Raw genomic sequence first — 16,391 nt, forward strand, 5'->3', positions numbered from 1 at the left:
CTGTAGCCCTGGACCACATCTGGCCCCACATCTGCCTTTAGACATGGAAGCTGAGAGATACTTACACACATGAACACTGTAAGTTATTCGATCAAAAGGAATGATAACTTTAAGCCCTGGCTGAGCGAAGCGATTGTTATTTTGAATGTGATTCATTAAAAGATTGTAAAAAAAAAATATGCTATCTTTACACACATGTTTGAGTTTTCTTTATTTTGCCTTTTGGTTTGCAGGAAGTACAGTTATTACTGGCCATTGCAGAAAACCTACATAGCAGACCTGCTCTAACGAATTGGCAGGCATACTACAAACGTTCCCCGACAAATTACAAACCTTTTGACAGAACAAGTGGCAGGCAGTCTCCCATCCAAAGACTCACAACCCCGCTCACCCACTGGGATAGGTTGAGGTCTGCGAGGTGCGGCTACAGACCATGTGATACTCAGTATCCAACGTAAGTGATTTTTGTCTAGGTTACCTAACATGACAGTAGACACTCCTAGAAGTCAAATTCTAAACCAAGTACCTGTAGAGGAGTCATATTAAAACCGCTCTGTGCTCCTAGTGGGTTCATGCACTCTCTCTGCACACACCCAAGAGCTCTGGGTTCGCTAATGAAAGACATTCACACGCGGCTTACTTTTAATATGCCTTAAGCAACACAGTGGTTGGGTGCTTCCAAACCTCCCCGAGGCTAACACACTCTCCCCTCTGATATCTCTAGATTGTTACTTACTAAATCTACATTTGCTTCCCTGAACCCTGCTGGGCGGCCCTTCTGCGGTCACTCTTTGCACCTACATTCCGGCCTCTCGCTCCTGTGCCTTCCCAATGTGGTCCATCTACTCGGTGGAATCCCCCTTCCCTCTCTCCTGCATTTTTTTTTCATGGAATCCTAAACGTCCTGCCTCTGTTTCCCTGCTCAGCCATTGGCCACTGCCAACTTTATTTTTCAATCAGAACCAACTGGAGGCAGGGACCCTCTGCCCAGACATACCAGTTCCCCTGTGGTTTGGAGAGCTGAATTAACACAAACAGCATTAGAACCAGTCCCCAACAGGCACCTCTGGTGCAGGGTCTGAACCAGGACTTCACACATACAAAGCATGTTCTACCCCCGAGCAATGTCTTCAAGCTGCAAATTCCAGCGAGAAATCAACTCGACACTCATTGCCATTTTTGTGACTTGACCTCCTAACAAGGAAGGATTTTCTAAGATGTTTTAAAATTACATATCATTGCATCCTGGTAAAGAACTTTTCAACCATTATGCAGTTGATCCAGGAAAACTCAATTAAAAAAAAAAAGCTATTACCACCTCTTTTTTTCTTTTATTGATAATAGGGTTTTTCTCTCACACAATGTATCATGATTATGCTTGCCCTCCCCCTATTCCTCCCAATTCTTCTCCATCTCCTCTCCCATGTTGATCCATCCCCTTTCTGGATTTCAGTAATAATAATAATAATAATAATAATAATAATAATAATAATAATAATAAGAAGAAGAAGAAGAAGAAGAAGAAGAAGAAGAAGAAGAAGGAAGAAGGAAGAAGGAAGAAGGAAGAAGGAAGAAGGAAGAAGGAAGAAGGAAGAAGGAAGAAGGAAGAAGGAAGAAGGAAGAAGAAGGAAGAAGGAGAGAAGGAGGAGGAGGAAGAGGAAAAAGAAGAAGAAGAAGAAGAAGAAGAAGAAGAAGAAGAAGAAGAAGAAGAAGAAGAAGAAGAAGAAGAAGAAGAAGAAGAAGAAGAAGAAGAAGGAGAAGAAACAACAACAAACAGGCTTCTAAGGGACACTAATAAAATAAAACAAAATAAAATATAATACGATGGGCAAAAATCCTTTACACCAGAAAGACAAACAAGTAGAAAGGAAAGAGCCAAAGAGAAGGCACAAAAATCAAAGATCTGCTCATTAACACACCGAGGAATCCCATAAAAACACTAAACTAGAAGCCATATTGTATACACCTGGTCCAGACGGCATAGGTCCTGTGGATGCTGCCTTGCCTCTGTGAGTTCATATGAGCTTTGATCGTGTGGATGTAGAGATCCTTGTTTTCTTAGAGTCCTCTATTCCTCTGAGCCAAACAGTCTTTCTGTCTCATTTTTCACAGTTTCCTGATCCCTAAGGGGAGGGACTTATGGAAATGTCCTGTTTAGGGCCGATTATTCCCAGGTCTCTGGCTTTCTGAATAATGTCTGGCTTCTGTCTTTTTTTTTTTTAACTCATTCTTCTTTTGCCTTTTTTCCCCATGTTTCACTTTTGAATTACTATTGACCAGATGTTGAACAGTCCTAAGACAATTCAAAATTCTTCTTCAAACATCTATAATCTTAGTTGGTTGCTCAGTTGATGGGTTGGTTAGTTGCCTACATGGTTAGGAAACTGGTTGGTTAGTTGGTTGGTTTCTTAGTTGGCTAGTTGATCACTTGCCTGGCTACTGGTTGATTGGTTACATTTTGTTGCTTTAATTCCTCTTTTTTTTCTGTTTTTTGTTTTAATCTAGTCTTTTGGGATGTATAACTAAATGGAGTAAAATTACTAGCATGCAGTGCTGTGGATAGAGTGTGCAGACACAGATGAGATCTATCAAATTTCATTGAATTGTGGAAATTCTCCCTAAAAAAAAAGACAGGAGATGAGGAGTGTCGAGGATATTCCACTGTGGAGAGAGAACTCATTCTGTGTCGGACTTTCAGAAAACCCCTAGTGCTCAGAGTAAGGTATGGGTGATGGAGGGGCTGCTGGCCAGAATCCTAATTTTCACTAACATGCTTCCACCCCAAGTCCAAGGTCACCTTATGTACATATAAAGAGTTATATCCAGTCCCTCATCAGAGGAAGAAATGTGAGTTACCATCTGTCCTTTATTGTAGAAATGGAACGTCTTCCCAGATATTAAAGAAATAAATGATTTTATGGTGAGAGAGAGAGAGGTGCATATGTATGTATATAGTATGTGTGCTGTGTGAATATGTATATATGTGTGTATGTATATGTATATGTGTGTGTATATGGAGCATGCACATCTGTGTGTGGTGAAGTACATGCACCACAATGCACGTACATGTGGAGGCCACAGATATGTATCATGTGGTTTAGTCAATTTCTATCTCATTTGTTGCCTTGCTGAAGAATTTCATACATGAATACAACACATGAATTCTTCCTCTAAACCAGATCAAAACTTTTCAGTTTAAACTTCGTGTGCTTTTCTGTTTAGATCCAGATTCCACGTAGTGATGCTCGTATAAATTGCAAGGCCATCCACTGCACCATGGATCGCTTCTCTAGGACTGCAGGCCTGAAGAAAACTAACTTTCCTCAAAAGGAAATAATAAATAAACACATAACAAATGGAAATGGACGCTCCCTGCATGTTCTTCAAGTGATGAATAGATAATGAGAATAGGGTATATACATACAGAGCACTGGATACCACTCAGCTGTGAAGAAAACTGAAATGAGGCTGGATTTCTCTGAATTGGAAGCTTGTTGGCTTGTTAGCTTAGTGGCTGAAGTCTGTTGAATCATGTTGGCTAGGCTGGGCAGCCAGTGAGCTCAGTGTGTCTGTCTGTTTGTCATCCCAAATGCTGGGGACACACTTACATATGACCAGGTCCCACTGTTCAAGGGATCCTGGGGACTCAAACTTGGGGCTGTTTCTCTCATGACAAATGCTAAGCCATCTGCCCACCCCTTCTTTACCTTTCTCATCGGCAGTTTCTAATCTTCAATTCCCTATTCGAGGCAAAGATCAGAAGCATCTTTTGGAACTTCTCTCTGGTTCTGCATTAGGGATACTGAGGCAGGAATTTTCACAAATTTGATGCCAGCCTGGGTACAGTATGAAACCTTGTTTCATAAGAAATAATGGGGAGTTACCTTTAACTAGAATTTTGTGTGTGAATTGAAAGTGAAAATCTATTGCAGTGTCTTCCGAAATCATCACTATTTGTGACCTGGAGTCTTTATAATGTTAACAGGACAATAGTTTATATAAACCTCATAACTTCCCTACCAAGGTAGGGCCTTACAGCTCAGGAGAGTGACAGTAAACTTAAGTAGCAAGCGTAAGACCCGGGAAGGAGTGAACTGAGCAAAACGAAGTGACCTCAGCCCTTCAGTTCCAGAAGCACCCAGAAGGTCAAGGTATAAGGAACACTTGCGGCTAGTTAGTGTGCCCTAGTGTGTGACCGGGCGCTCTTCATTTTGTTTTCCCCTGCAGTTGCTGGGAACATTTGTGCAGCCTCCTCTGTGGCAGTGGCCGGCTTCCTAGAAATACACAGAAAACTAGCCCAGGAGCAGCCTCCTTCGGACAAGCTTGCCTCTGTTTCCTCCATGGCCTGCATCTATCTGGTTCCCCAATACGTGTTGCTTGGAGTGTCTGAAGTCCTGGTAAATCCAGCTGGTGAGTACCACTATCAGCGAATGCTTTGAGGGCAGCACCACCCCAGGCCTGCATCCCCAAAAAAGATGCTCAAGAATGCTGTTTTCATCCTCATTTAAAACAAATGTCTTTGTTTTTCTATCTATAACCAACTATTTATTCTTTCTGGATATAGAAAAAGGGGGACTCACTAGCCTGATTAAAGCCAAGACCTTTTAGAAGTAGGCAGAAAAGAACCTGGAAAACCATGAATTACGTGAAAATTCACCCTCCCTCTCTCTCTTCTTTTCTCTCGCCCTCCCTCTCTCCCTCCCTCTACCTCAGGCACACTCACAAAGGCACCCCTATAGAAGTGGTTCATGGACTTTGAGAATGCAAATGAAATGAGAATTTGATGCAATTTACCTAATAACTTGATGCCTTCAAATGAAATTACCCTAGATTAAGTGTAAGCACCAGTATTTCATAAGACATGTCAAATTATGTTTATTAGATATCAGAAGTTTCTAGATTATTTCAGTTGCTCGCATTGATTAGACTAGCTGCCATATACTGTGCCACAATACTTCAAGAACTTTCTGCAGTGTAGTGACACCTGTCTTTGCGTGTCTGCACACTGACCAGCATTACCTGGGAAGCACATCTTGAGTTTTGACCTTCCTCGTGGTTCCTCACAAAATGATATCTACGTGTAAGTCGACTCACATTACATTTTCCTTGGAATATTTTTACATGCTTCAACTGAAGAAAATGTATGAATTATGATTTTCTAACTATGTTTGCATACTATGAATGTGCACCGTGGGCATGCAGTGCCTTCGGATGCCAGAAGAGGGCGTCTGATCCCCTAGAACCAGGGTTACAACTGCTGTGGTACAGGACTCAAACCCTGGTACTCTAGAGAACTATCTTAACCACCAAGCCATCTCTGCAGTCCCTGGAACTACCTTCATATACCCAATGTCACCTGCTTCCCACAATTTTATGTGTAAATATCCTAAATCGAAAGTCTAATAATTTCATTTTGCCTAAAAATCTTTAATAAGTCTGTGTTATTTCAAACTTATCTATGTATATATTTAATAAATTTATGCTCACACAATACAATGTGCACATATATGAAACCAGAGCAATTAACTTTCAAAGTTTAAATAAAATAACAGAATTTGTCTGACCGTAGTCATGAACACACTCATGTTTCTTTTCCATTCTGTTAAAACATTTTATTCGCATGCTCCGTGTGAATCATTTAGTAGGCTTTGTGATGGGAGCACCACTGTGCAACCCAGCCAAGAATGCACAAGACGGGTGAACAAGTGCAGCCACATTGGCACTTGTAGTCAGCCCAATGTTGTTTCCAGAAACAACGCCTTGAAAACAGATCAAATCCCCTGGGCTTCAGACCCCAGAAGATAAGAAGTGATTACATGGCTTCATTTTCTAGCCAGCTCAGCATGGTGACTCAACATTTAGAAGCCAAAGAGATCATTAAAACCATGAACTCTTTAAAAAGATGGCTAATGGTGTAAATCACTAATCTAAGCTTTCTGAATACCTATCAGAAACTGAGCTCAACTAAATAAACATGAATCTACTACAGAGTCTGTGGATCACAGACCAGAAAACTTGGGTTTCTCCCCCAGCCTTCCTCCTATGACATGAGGTGTCTTTAGGGACTCACTTAATCTCCAAGCCCCAACTTTCTGGTCTTGAAAGCAGAAAGATTAGTTGCTGTGTTTTATAATCACAGAATTAGAGTGAGCGAGGGTGAGAAGCCATTCTGTGAAAAATCAGTGGCACAAAGAGTAGAGGTGTGCATTGGTCTGAAAAAAACGCATGGAATCCCAGTGAGGAGGTGAAGAGCTAAGATTCAGCTCTCTGTTCTTAAACCAGGACTGCCCTGAGTTCAAATCCCGCTCTGCCTCTGACTACGGTTTGCTCTACAATAACCTCCCTGTGTGAGCCCCCACCCCCATCTCACACAGACAAACTTCTCTCTTTCCTTTATAATACTTAAAAATCATCTTGAATTAACCTTCTGGAATGTCTGTCCACCTCTTGTCCAGAGAATATGGGTTAACTCAAACATGAACTTTTGTCCCCTTGGTTTATCCTCATAGTCCTCTGAGCTCAACCTTCCAGAAAGGTGGATATGCATAGGAGGCTGTTTTTTTTAAATGTGTTTTCATTGAGTACACAAATGGATGAGGAAATCAACTATTTTCTGTTCCCTGTGTTGATGCCATAATGTCTCAAGCTTCACAGACATCAGGGGAGTTCTGCCATAAAAAACTATGTGTTGCCCTGGAGATGTCATACAAGAAGGACTTAGGGAAAAGAAGACTTTCAAACCAGGATTTGATGGTTATGGTATCTTCTCCAGCTGACTTAGATTCCCAGAAGCTTTCGAGTCACCACACATAATGGAAGCCCAAAAAAGAAGTCAAGACAAAAACCTACTAAAACAACATAATTGTGGAGCTGTCAGCTTTTTAGTTGTTGAGGGGTAGAAAGAGAACAGGAAAGACAGAGGTGGGAAGTGCACACAGAGGGAATTGTAGTGAAGGCACAGTAACTAAGCAAGGCTGTGGTCAGGAAACCTTTTTTAAAGTGATCAGTAGACAGAGTTTGCAGAGCAGTCCCTATGCTAGTTGTTCAACTATTTATTGTGCTACATACCAAGCTATAGACAATTTATCATGATGGATATGGCCACTCATTAATACAACTTGATGTACGTGGGTCACTTTGCCACCCTAGCTCTCCTATCCCTAGATAGGTTCAAGGTATGATGACTATAATGTGAATGAATTGGAAGTTCACAGCTCATGGAAGACATCAGTGGGAAATGGACAAAGCAACCAAGATTTGGGTGACTCGAAGGATGGGCCACATGATAGCCAATGGCCAATGCAAGTGGCTCTGTAGACAGCTAGGGTGAGAATAATGAACATGATTGACAGGTGACAACATTCAAGAGAAGTCCTGGATAGCGTGATACCGTGAGAGTCCAGGCTGAAGTCCTCAGGGAAAAAGGCAGAAGGGTGATGCTCTTCAGGTCTAATGGTGTAAGCTTCATTGTTGTTTGTGATCTTTTAGATGCTCTAAACTGCTTCTCATCAAACACAACAAACACATTTTCAACTGCTCCGGAAAAACTGGAGTTAAAAAATGAAGAATTCCGGTGATGAGCTCCCTATCACAGGTGCCTTAGGAAGGTGGTTATGTCTCCATATGCTATAGAGCGTACCCGCTGCAAGAGTCATCACAAACCATGGCCTGCTGCTCTCCGGAGGCACAATTTTAGCTCTCCTTGGCAAGAAGACCAGTCTCTGTATACACGTTGAATACTTTTTTTTATTGGGTCTCCCTAGTCTAGTGGTTATTTTAGAGTAGTGACTGACTTGTTGATAATATCCTCACCATAATGGGCTACAAGAAGCATCTTGGAGCCTGAAAGCGTAAGTCGATGATCACTAAAGTTGAACAAGATCAGAACATGCAATTAGGCACCCGAGATCTGGAGATGTAAAGGCTTGAAAAGCTAAGTCCTATAAAAGGGAACTGGAGGCTTTCAAAAAAAAATGAGTAAAGGGACACCAAAGAAAGATTAACCAGCAGGCAGAGAGCTGGCAAAGTGCACTCATGAATTATACACCACACCAGAAGCTCCAGCAAGAGAAAAGCACGGATTAATAATTAAGTAGCAGAGTAATCATGGTCTCCCGAGTTGTGCTTCTTCCCAGGGAAAGGAATCAGCCCTCTTCTTCTTCCAGGACCTGTCTCCCTGTATTTATGGTGAGGAGAAGTCAGAAGCCAAATCCATTATAGCTGAAATCAATTCTTCCCAGAGCTGCATACACCCGTGTGAACCTTCCTGAAAGTACTAGAAGGGTCCTGATGCTGGCTTGTACTGCACAGAACATCTTGAGTGCATGGCTACCAATATTAGCCGCCCATCTTATTAGCTGCAGTAGGTTATTTACCAACATCATGGTCCGCATCCACAGCTGGTGTTTGATCAGGTGAGGACCTGTGTAACTCCGTCAGCCCTTCTGGAGCCTAAATTAGAGCAGGAAGGGACACCTGGTCCCATCTCATGCCCCTCTTTCTTGGAGCATAGACAGAGAGTCCCTTAAATGTTCCCCAGAAGAATAAATAAAGACACATGGGAGACACCTAGAAAATAAACCAGAAGTGTGCAATTATGGAAAAGAGCATTGATATGTATTATCTATTCAGAAGTTCATTCGACATGCTGGATAGGAGCTACAAGGTGGTTTTGCAGGTGAACACACTTGTCAAGGCTGATGCCCCAGTTCAGTCTCCGGGAGGTGAGGTGAGGAAGAAGGAACAGAGCCCAGAAAGTTGTCCTGTGTTCTCCACCGGTGGCACCTGTTCCCACGGATACATGGTAATGATGACAACACCACTAAGGGTAGGACTGGATGTGCTGGGCTGGACAAATCAGAGCTTTTCTAGGGAAAGTACAAATAAGCCAGGTGTGGTCATTTCTCAAGAGGCAATTAAAAAAAAAAACATGTCTTTCTTCTCGTCAACAGGACAAGGAAATGGTTAGCGTTCCTAGTTCATTCATTCTGTTATCTTTTCTTTTAAAAATGAGTTTCAATATTAATTGATGTCTCAAAGCACACAAGGAAAACAAGAAGAAAATTTAGAAATCAAATAGTTTAACCACTAAGAATTAAGATGGTTAATGTCATTTTATGTATTTTTTTTGTATTTGCTGAATAAAATCAGTAGATGTTAGCAAGATGGGCTTCATACTGCAGTGACCACAACCAATGCAACTCCAGGTGAACCGTTTCCTATCGACTTTGGTTTCTGTGCCATCTCCCTTCCTCTGATGTATAGTAAATGTCAGATGTTTTAATAGGAATAATTTAACACAGCGGTAAAAGTCTATGTACTATATATTTACATGTTGTATATTTACATCTATTATAGCACATATTTACATATTAAATACATACATGTATTCAATCCATATCTAATTTCAGGAAAGATTGCTTCCACCTAATTTTTCAAAAAATTTTGTACTGGCTGGTTTTGTGTCAACTTGACAACTAGGTGTAGGGTAAATATAGTTTATGATATTTGTAGACATATTTATGTATTTAGAAGATAAGTATAGCTAACCTTAACACAAAAGTTCACAACTGGCCAAAGTGCAGAGAACAGCAGCAACCAGTGGAGCACTCTGCCACAAACGGGACATCTACATCACATCTCTTCTGTGCTCAGGGGCCACTGCTGAAGAGGAGGTGGAAAGATTGTAAGAGCCAGAAGTTGAAGAGGGCCAAAGAGGAAGGGTCTTCTAGATAAAACAGGACTACTGCTCTTGTGAGCTCACGGCCATGGCCTCTGTGGCTGCCTGCACAAAACACGCTCATGACCAAATATGTCAACATTCTTGCATGGAGTGGGAAGGAATTCATATGTCTAAATCTCTATCCTTCTCAGAGGATATGAAGATGGAGGAATGGGTGGGTAAGTAAGTGGGGTGTAACTGGAAGGAGTTATATATTATATGAAATTTACACACAATTAATAAAAATACTAGAAATCAAAAATAAAAGTAGTCAGACTTATTTAACACATGCAAATCAGCATTAAACTCATAATTTTTGTCAGCCTGTCAAGAATCACCACATCTCCCTGTACATGAGTAATGATAATCTTCCCATTTCAAAGAGGAAGGTGCTGATTAATCAACTTGCATATGATCATGGGGCCAATAAATCAAGATCTTAGAGCATTCTTATTTAACTCCAGAACCCTTGTGCAAATATTCTGTGATCAATGCAAGTTTGCCATAGGCCATGGAATCCCCAGGCAGAGATTTCATGACAGAGATGATATCGAGGACAGGTTGTGCCTTGATACAAATGTGTCAGAAATATTCAAATATGGCTGAAATTTGGTGGTGACATAACAGAACTCAAATACTGAGTAATTCTGGTAGGTGTATGGGACTTCATCCTGTCCAGTTTTATTCCCTGATGTTATCAGTAAATTGCACCATAACCAGCCTGGGCACTAACCTTAAAATAGACCACCACGAGAATTTTGCTCATTAGTAAATTTGATGAATATTCAGTAGTCATTGAGACATGGTCTATAAAAGTGATTTATGGGAAGTCCTAAATTCTGGCCTCTTGTTTTCCCAGTCTCCATGATAACACACAGAGTCGTCCCACACACCTTCAGAGGAACTTCCATGACGTTTTTGACACTTTTCCACGGATCTGCCTGTTTCGCCGGGGCACTGCTGATAGAGTTGGTTTATCTCATCTCAGAAGGTAAGTGCCCTTTCACCAGATACTAACATACATGGGGCTGATGACCAGAGAGCTGGGAGAAGAAACCATAAAGTCTGCTTATTTTTAATTGATCTGCTTTTGCAATTAAGATAGAATTAAGATACAAAGTAGACCCTTGCTAAATCCATTAATTCCTGGGAATTGTTTTTCTTTTGATAGGAGGAGGTAATTACAGAATGTCACTTCCCATGAGACAGTGTCGGCTGTCTTTTGAAAGTGCATCTTAAAGCTAATGGGTCATAATATTTGCATTAGGTCTTGGGGTGAGGCCATATCAATAATGGGTGGTGGCGATTGCAGATATGAGAGAGTTAGCACCTGCACGCATGTAGGATTGCTGGGCACCCCATGGCCTACTTTGCTCTTGAATGGCCCAAAATGTTGTCTACACAACTGAGGAGAAACCATGAAGTAGCTAATTAGTGATCTGGAATTTTTTCCCAGTAGAAATTTTGGACGAAGAACTAAGAAATATGAAAAATTCAGAAGCAAATGTTAAAATACTCTTGTTTTAGGTAGACATGTGAGTGGAAAGAACAGGCAATATGAAATCATAGTTAATGGAAACAGGGAAATGCCTTTACCATTTTTAAGTCTGCCAACCTTAAAATATTTTCTTTGAAATGTCACTGTTCCTTAGATTTTGGAATTTGTCATAATTGGCTTTTTTTTTTTTTTTTACTTTAAGGAAAATGCCATTAACTTACTCTTTTCTACTTCCAAAAATGTTGTTGATTGTACACTTCAAATAATGTAAAGAAAGAAATGATTTGTGTGATCTCTTAAACAGACAGACTTAATATACAACTGACCTCTGATGGTCAGTTTCCCCCATGATGGAGTATGTCTTTTCAAGATTTTATAAATGACCTTAAAATGTACCCTAAACCTGCCTCTAAACCATTTCAGGTGCTAAACCTATTTCCCTATTTTATGTTACTTGATGAAAATAATTCTGAAAGTTGGTTTTAAAGAGATTTCTATAAGAGGGATGAGATGGCCCACTGGGGAAAGGCAACCAGAATCCTATCCCCAGATCACACACAGTGCAGGGTAAAAACAGAACAGTCTCAATGCAGCACTAAGACAGACACACAGAATAAGTAAATATATATATATATCTCAGTGCACAAGGAGAGTTTGTATAATCAGATGTCACCTGATATGTGCTAGAAGAATAACAAAGTCAAATAGTACCACCAGCCATGTCTTGGAATTGTCTTTCCTGCCTTAGGCATCTTACCCATAGTTAGATCAAACTTCCTAAACTCTCCTCCAGATTCTTGCATTTTATCCACTAGCCACAACTTTAAAGACATCACTGAGCCCAAGTTCATTTAATCACTATTATCAAAGGGGGCTCACTGAACAGAAGATGTGATATAAAAGGAACAAAACATTAATAAAAATAAAACAAAAACCACACACACACACACACACACACACACAACTATCTTCACAAACCAGCATAACTGAGCCTCATGGAGCAGGATCACCAAGGGCTGCCTCAACAGAGCACTGAGCTCCATCAGAGCTGATGACTGCTCTGTGCATCCAAACTAACCTTGTCTTTTGCCTGGAAAAGCCTTCCTCAGCCTCCTATGCACTGGGACTCCAGCTGTGCACCACCAATGTAGGCAGTAACAGGGACTGAGCCCATGGCCTCCTGTCCCCCAGGCCAGCATTCTGCCAGCTAACATGTCCTCAGATGGGTACCTTCACTTTCTCATTTGCATGTATTTATTTTGTATGTGTGCCTATGTATATATGTGTGGGGGTGGGTTGTGTGTCACACTTTGCATGTTAAAAGTAGAGGAACACCTGCAGGGGTAGGTGCTCTCTGCCATGTGGATTCTGAGGATCAAATTTGGGGCTAGGGCTTAGTGGCAAGTGCCTTTACCCACCGAGCCCTCTTGCAGGTCCCCACCTCCAGGCTTTCTGATTATGGCTTTACTATAATACAATGCAAATCCAAACAACGTTAAGAAGCACAAAAAACAAGCCTGAGAGGACCTCACAGCTGAGGATATCTCATTTTCAAAGATGAGGGGCCTGCCCTTCATTGGGGAATCACAAAATGGAGAATTCTCAAGCCCCCACACTCACTGTGCAAAGTGCTTACCCTTTTTGCTGGGGCTCTGTTGGGCATGCAAGGCTGTCTGGAAATCGTTAACATTGCTGGATACAGATTCCCCACCCGCCCAAGGTTAGATGCCTATAACCTGACTCAGAGCGGTGATCGGTGGTTTTGTTTAGTCGGTTTCATTTTGAGTCATTTCATTCACACAAACTTTGACACCACTCCCCTCCCAGGAGTCATATATTGTCTATATTAGTACTTAAAATATGAGTTGCCCACCATGAAAAACAAAGGTTCTCCACTCTCTTAAGAAATTTGGAGACAAAAATATCTACCAGGATCTGGGTCTGCCAAATTCTTCGACACAGTTATTTCTGCAAACATCTCTTTTGGGGATCTGTCAAATTCTTTGACATGGTTGTTCCCATAACATATTTTTGTATAATAATTAAAAAATTCTCCTGCAAACATATTGAATGTTACACATATTCTCTCACCACTGTTGCCCCTATGGTGCCCTTTCTTGCCCATTTCCCTTGCTTTGGAGCATCCACAGGTATATTATTTGCTTAGTAAAGCTTGATTTGCTTAACATGATGATCTTCAGCTGAAAACATTTCCATACAGATGACATAACTCCATTCTTCTGTATGGCTGAAAAGCATGCCACTGTGTGCAGGACAGAGCATTTTCTCTGTGCGTTCCCCTGTTGTACACCCAACTTGGCTATTGTGAGTCTACAATAAACGTTGATGTGCAAGTGTCTCTGTGATGTGCTGGTTTGGAGCCCTTTGGGCAAATACTCAGGAGTGACATAGCTAGGTCACATGGTTGACTGACCTTTAGGGTTTATTATTATTATTGTTGTTATTATTATTATTATTATTATTTTAAGAAACCTCCATACTAGTCTCCGCTGAAAGTGGGCTTATTTATCTTCCCATTAGCAGTGTACAGGAGTTCTTGTTGCCCACTATGCTGGTTTGAATAAGAGTGATCTCCATAGGCTCATATATTTGAATTATTAGTCATCTGTGGGTGGCACTATTTGAGAAGGATTGAGAGATGTGGCCTTGAAACCAACACAAGGCCAGCCTTTCTCTCTCCCTCTCTCCCTTTCCCTCTCCCCTCCCTCTCTCCCAACCTTCAGATTAATGCAAAGCCCTCAGCTACTGCTCCAGCACAGTGTGTACCACCATGCCCTCTGTCATGATGATAAATAATGAATCCTCTTAAACTTTAAGCAAGTCCCGAATGAAATGGTGTGTGTGTGTGTGTGTGTGTGTGTGTGTGTGTGTGTGTGTTGCCTTGGTGCTCATGTCTCTTCCCAGCAATAAAACAATAACTAAGACACCCACACCCCCACTCATACAGTCTATGTTGTGGATTTTTCAGTGACTGACACTCTGACAAAGGTAAGAGATGAACCCTTGGCATAGTTTAGATTTGTATTCCTCCAGTGGCTGCTGAGGTTAAATGTCTCTCTCCATGTCTCTTGGTCATTAGTGATTCATCTTTTGCAAACTGTTTGTTTCATTAGGACATTTTTAATTGAATTGTCTTCTTTAGTTTTTTGTTTTTTGTTTTTTCTCGATCTCAACCCTCTGTCAGATGCATAGCTGACAAAGACCTTCTCCCACTCTGTAGGCTGCCTTTTTGCTTCTTTAATGTCTTCTTCCCTGAAGAAAGATTCCATTGTAAATCTACATTGTCATTGATAATCTGTGCAGCATAGTAGGAGTTTTTAATTTTCATTGTCAGATTTATGATAAAACTTACGGGTAGGCTGTAGCATTATCCTTGTTTTTTTTTTTAATACTATAATTAAAGTAGGAATAAAAAGTGCTCCAGGCATCCCAGCTTGTGTCTGAAAGAGACCTGATTCCCTCAGCATGCCCAAATCATTTAACATGCTAAGCAATGTAGAGGAAAGTCCCCAAGCATAAAGACTTCATAATGACATCTTTAATTCCTACTAGGTGACCTCTGTCTGCCAGTGTACATGTGGGATGATACTGATCCTGTCCTAGATAGAGTAGAAGACGGAGGAGCACAGTTTACATAACGGGCAAAGTTTTGGTGACCTTAAAAGACAGGTCACCAGGGACACTTACCAAATTGGCCCCTGAGGTCAGACATTCTCAAACCATCTACTGACGTCACCACCATCTAAACTGGCGATTCTCCAATTCTCGAGCTTACTTTCTTCTTTCCAGAGCTCTCACCTTTTGCTCACCATAAAATTGTATAGCATCGAGTCATGTCCCAAGAAATTGGAATCTTTCAGTTGGACGATACCTCGAATTGCATCGAGTCTAACCTCGTGCCAAAGCCAGAAACTGAGTCGCCCCCTCGTATTCAAAAGCCATCTCTGCCTGGAGATGGAACTCAGTTTGCCTTCTGTTGCTGTTGATAAATATTCAGAGAAACTAAGGTATTGGAAGCTGCAGGTTCAGACCGCCTCCATCTGAGTAGAGAGAGGCCCCCCTCATGTTCTGTGTCCACCACCACACAAAGACTTCACTGCACTGTTCTGAGAACTAGAAGCTAATACCCACAGCTACTGCCCAGAAAACATTTCAGTCACCATCCCCTTCTGCCGTATAGAACAGCCGTCTCCTTTGCTTTGCAGCTCCTTAGCTCCTGCTCTGTCCCTGTCAGTCAGAATCTATTAAACAACCGTTTGTCAACATCTCTGAAACACAGTTTCCTAATTCAAGCACAGCACTCAAAAGTAGGCTCACACAGGATGCCCATCTGTCTTCTCTGCCTTCCTAATGTCCACCAGCACTCGGCAAGCGTGATGAGCTAGCAGTAGTTACACCACATGTGTAGTCAATTAAAACCTAATACTCCTTTTCCTTGTTTTTGGCAGTTGCTCTCTATTAAGCGCCACTTGTCAGGTTTTTGCCCCCCTAATTAAATATAGGATGTTATCCTTCTTTTTAATAAGTGTCAACCCATCATGCTGAAAAACAGACATTTTTGGAACTGGAATCTGTCACCCAGTGAATTGCTGATCTTCCTTGTGGGTTTAGTAATCGAGCCCCTCGACTTCTCCCAGGTGATTGATACAATTGTTGAATTGGACAGACCCGAAAATAGAGCCTTGTGGGTAATTCCTGCAAACTTCGTGGCAAGTTAATGACAACCAACTCAATCCTTCCCTTGTGGGTCTAATCAGTTCCCAGTTCACCTAATTACGCTCTTTCCATCCACGTCCTCCTCCTCCCTTAATGACATCAAATGGAGGTTTTGTCAGGTTTTGCATTTCTGTTAGTGACAACCCCCTGCCCCATCATAATATAATTCAAGAAAGAAAATGAGTTTTGTTTAAATGATCTGTTCTTGTGATCCTATGCTGGCTTGCGGTGACTAATTAGTGTCCCCCCCAAAGGGAGTGGCTCTTTTGACCACAAATATCACTTTGGGTGAGTCATTATCCCTCTAAGACTGTTTTCTCTTAATTAAAAGACAAAAAAATGGGCAATGTGTTTTGCTTTCCTCTGAGATGGTTACAGGGGGAAAAAATTAAATGAAGCATTTTCAAATTCCAACGCCGGGGTTTAGTTTCAAAT

The 16,391-nt window shown here is 41.3% G+C and overlaps 1 protein-coding gene across 1 annotated transcript in view; it reads left to right on the forward strand.

Annotated features, from left to right (window-relative positions):
• Positions 1-16,391, forward strand: part of SLC15A5 (solute carrier family 15 member 5) — a gene marked incomplete at both ends in the record, with an annotated part of 88,311 nt that overhangs the window by 46,069 nt on the left and 25,851 nt on the right. The window contains 2 exons of the mRNA XM_080914988.1: positions 4,228-4,410; positions 10,581-10,712. Coding sequence (XP_080771114.1) covers positions 4,228-4,410; positions 10,581-10,712 — 315 coding nt within the window. The remainder of the gene's footprint in view (positions 1-4,227; positions 4,411-10,580; positions 10,713-16,391) is intronic.

The sequence above is a fragment of the Micromys minutus genome (assembly GCF_963924665.1).
Source record: "Micromys minutus genome assembly, chromosome: 3".
Classification (NCBI taxonomy): Eukaryota; Metazoa; Chordata; class Mammalia; order Rodentia; family Muridae; genus Micromys; species Micromys minutus.